General features: G+C 45.7%; 1 protein-coding gene across 1 annotated transcript in view; it reads right to left on the bottom strand.

The window, feature by feature from the left end:
- Positions 1–1360: 1360 nt before the first annotated feature.
- Positions 1361–3441, bottom strand: part of ZBTB8B (zinc finger and BTB domain containing 8B) — a 32239-nt gene continuing 30158 nt past the window's right edge. The window contains exon 4 of the mRNA XM_011974060.1: positions 1361–1678. Within this exon, the coding sequence (XP_011829450.1) occupies positions 1361–1678 (318 nt within the window). The remainder of the gene's footprint in view (positions 1679–3441) is intronic.

Here is a 3441-nt window from a genome sequence, read left to right as displayed (position 1 = left end):
AGGTAGAAGGCAGGACTCAACTCCAAAGGCCGGACTCAGACACGGACCAAACTGAGGACTAGCTAAAACAAGGCGGTGGTGGGAGGATGGTGTGGGAAGCAGCTTTTATAAGAAATGCTCATCACTGTGCCATGTCAATTACCATTGCCATGGCAACACCTGGAAGTCACTGCCCCTTATCATGGCAATCGCCCAGCGGCTTGGAAGTTACCACTATTTTCCTAAATATTGCTGCATAATCTGCCCCTTAATTTGCATGTAACTAAAAGTGGGTATAAATATGAGTGCCGACTTGCCTCTGAGATGCTACTCTGGGCACACTGCCTATGGGGTAGTCCTAGTCCACAAGGAGCGGCCCCTTTGCTGCTGCTGCAGCACACTGCTGCTTCAATACAAGCTGCTGTCTAACACCACTGGCTCGCCTTGAATTCTTTCCTGGGTGAAGCCAAGAACTCCCCTGGACTAAGCCCCAATATTCGGGCTTGCCTGCCCTGCATCAGTATAAACTAAGTAAAAGAATGCCAGAGGCAGCTACATTTCCAAGTTACACAGCTCCAACTTTTGGAAATTGCTGGAAAAAGTAGGGGAGCATTTTGAGTTTTGCCCAAAGGAGTTGTTTTATGATAACAGAACAGGTTGTAGGTGTAGAATCATCAAATGCCAAACCAGACAGGGAAACCATCCAGACCTGGGGTCATAGCCTCCCTTCTCAGTGCTAACTTAAAATTTTATTCAACTGGGCAAGTCAGGATGCCATAATGAGCCTTTCGGATCATTCTCATGTTTGTCTGCCCGTAAGTATTCCAAGCCTTTAAAATTGCTGTCCTAGATTTAGAGAGTACCTTTTTTGATCATGTAGCTAGACCGCCCTGCCTGCTTTATATCAATAAAGGTTTCTCTTTAATACGTTGCCAGAAAATTTAATGTGGAATTCGTTAGGAAAGGCTTGGCAAAGGTAAACTTGATCCCAAAACTTAATGGTTTTTAGAGAAAGAGGATGATAACAAAGGAATGCAGAGGGCTGAGTCAATATAAAAACAAGCGTGGAGATTTTCTTATCTTTCTCCTAACCACAGTTTGGATGCACAGCAAGAAAAACAGGAGACCTCAGGGCCTGCATTGATTCACTCAGAATTAAGGAGTGGCCAGCAAAGCCCTCAGAAACCAAGGGCACCACACAAAAAGGTTATCTGTCCTTTGAGTCACAAAATCCAACCTCTATCAGATAGTCTAATAAAAATGCACATATAACAGTGAAAAAATGTTCCTCTCAGCGTTCCACAAAATTGAACAAATGGTATCTTTCAACAACAGAATGAGCACTAGCAAGTTCTAAAACCTCTTCTCCACCAATTTATTGCTACGTAAGTGTCTCTCGGTCTGATAAGTTGGGCTGAATTTGTGGTTTGTCATCAGAATCATCTCCAGCGGGGTCATTTTCCTCACCCGACTCCACATAGATTGGCCAGTCATTGTCTGTGTCACTCTTTTCTTGGCTTTCGGATGAAGCCTCCATCAAGCTTAGGTTGATAGGCATCAAATCATCGTCATCGTCGGGTGTGTCTGTAACGCAGGTGCAGCTGTCACACAGCCCGAAGCGCCGCAGCCCCTGGGACAGGTGACTTGTGAATGTTCTCCTGCAGCCCTTGCAGATGATTGGACGGTTGGATCTGTGGACCTGTAATCACAAGCGGACACAGCAGATGTCACAGAAAAGGAGATGAGCCTTTTCCACAAGGTCCCATGTGATCTGGCCCCTGCCTGACCCTCCGGATTCCTTTTTTAGCACTCCACCTGCATTCTCTGCCACAGTCTTTGTATTAGTCTGTTCTTGCACTGCTATAAAGAAATATCCGAGACTAGGTAATTTATAAAGGAAACAGGTTTAATTGCCTCACAGTTCCACAGGCTGTACAGGAAGCATGATGCTGGCATCTGCTCAGCTTCTGGGGAGGCCTCAGGAAACTTACAATCACGGCAGAAGGCAAAGAGGGAGTCTGCACTTCACAAGGCCAGAGCAGAGGGGAGAGAAAGAAGGGGGAGGCACCACATATTTTCAACCAACCAGATCTCATGAGAACTCACTATCACAATGACAGCACCAAGGACAGATGGCGTTAAACCATGAGAAACTGCCCCCATGATCCAACCACCTCCCACCAGGCCCCACTTCTAGCATTAGGGATTACATTTCAACATGAGATTTGAGTGGGGACAGAGATCCAAACCATATGAGTCTTCATCTTACCAAGGTTCTTTCTACCCCAGAGCCATTGGACACATGTGGGACATTCCCTTCTCCTCATCATCAACCCTTCACCCCTTATGAACACCTTGGAAGGAGGTCTCTCCTGATGCTCTAGGCCAGTTAGGGCCCCCAGCTAGCAATTCTCACCCATACTTCTTCCTTTGTTGTACATCTCACAAATTGTTGATAAAATTCACTAGAGTGTAAGCTCTAAGAGGGCAGGGACAGAGTCTGTCCCATTCCTTACTATATGCCCAGTGCTTGGCATACAAAGAGCACTCAAGTGAAAGTGAACTGATAGGGATTTTTTTTTTTTTTTTTTTGAGACAGGGTCTTGCTCTGTCACCCAGGCTGGAGTGCAGTGACACGATCATAGCTCACTAAAGCCCTGAACTCCTGGGCTCAAGTGTTCCTCCCCCTCCAGCCTCCCAAGCAGCTGGGACCACATGCACCCATGTACTACCATGCCTGGCTAATTTTTTATTTCTTGTAGAGGTGGCGTCTCACTATGTTGCCCATACTGGTCTTGAACTCCTGGCCTCAAGTGATCCTTCCACCTTGGCCTCCTAAGGTGTTGAGATTTCAAGTGTGAGCCACCATAGTTGGCCAGGATTTTTTTTTTTTAGAGATGGGGTCTTGCTGTCTTGCTATGTTCCCCAGGCTAGACTTGAACTCCTGGGTTCGAGTGATCCCCCTGCCTCAGTCTACCAAGTAGTTGGGAATATAGGTGTGTGCCACTGCATCTGGCTCTCATTAGGATTTTTGACATGGCTTTTTCTTCCCCTCTCATTGGACACCTTTGGTAATTGATATTTTATTTATTTTTATTTTTATTATACTTTAAGTTCTAGGGTACATGTGAACAATGTGCAGGTTTGTTATATATGTATACATGTGCCATGTTGGTTTGCTGCACCCATTAACTCATCATTTACATTAGGTATTTCTCCTAATGCTGTCCGTCTCCCATCCCCCAATCCTGACATAGTTTTTATGTACCTTGGATTGTTTAATTATTAGGAAGGCAGATTTGCTAGGGTAGACAGCTATATTCCCCAGATGTGCCAGCAGCTGCTTTGGGAACTATGTTTTGTTTTAGTTTTTTTTTTCTTTTTTGAGACGGTGTCTTACTCTGTCGCCCGGGCTGGAGCACAGTGGCCCGATCTTGGCTCACTGCAACCTCCGCCTCCCAG

This window comes from Mandrillus leucophaeus, unplaced genomic scaffold, assembly GCF_000951045.1.
Source record: "Mandrillus leucophaeus isolate KB7577 unplaced genomic scaffold, Mleu.le_1.0 Scaffold141, whole genome shotgun sequence".
Classification (NCBI taxonomy): domain Eukaryota; kingdom Metazoa; phylum Chordata; class Mammalia; order Primates; family Cercopithecidae; genus Mandrillus; species Mandrillus leucophaeus.
This window is presented reverse-complemented; position numbering and strand designations above follow the sequence as displayed.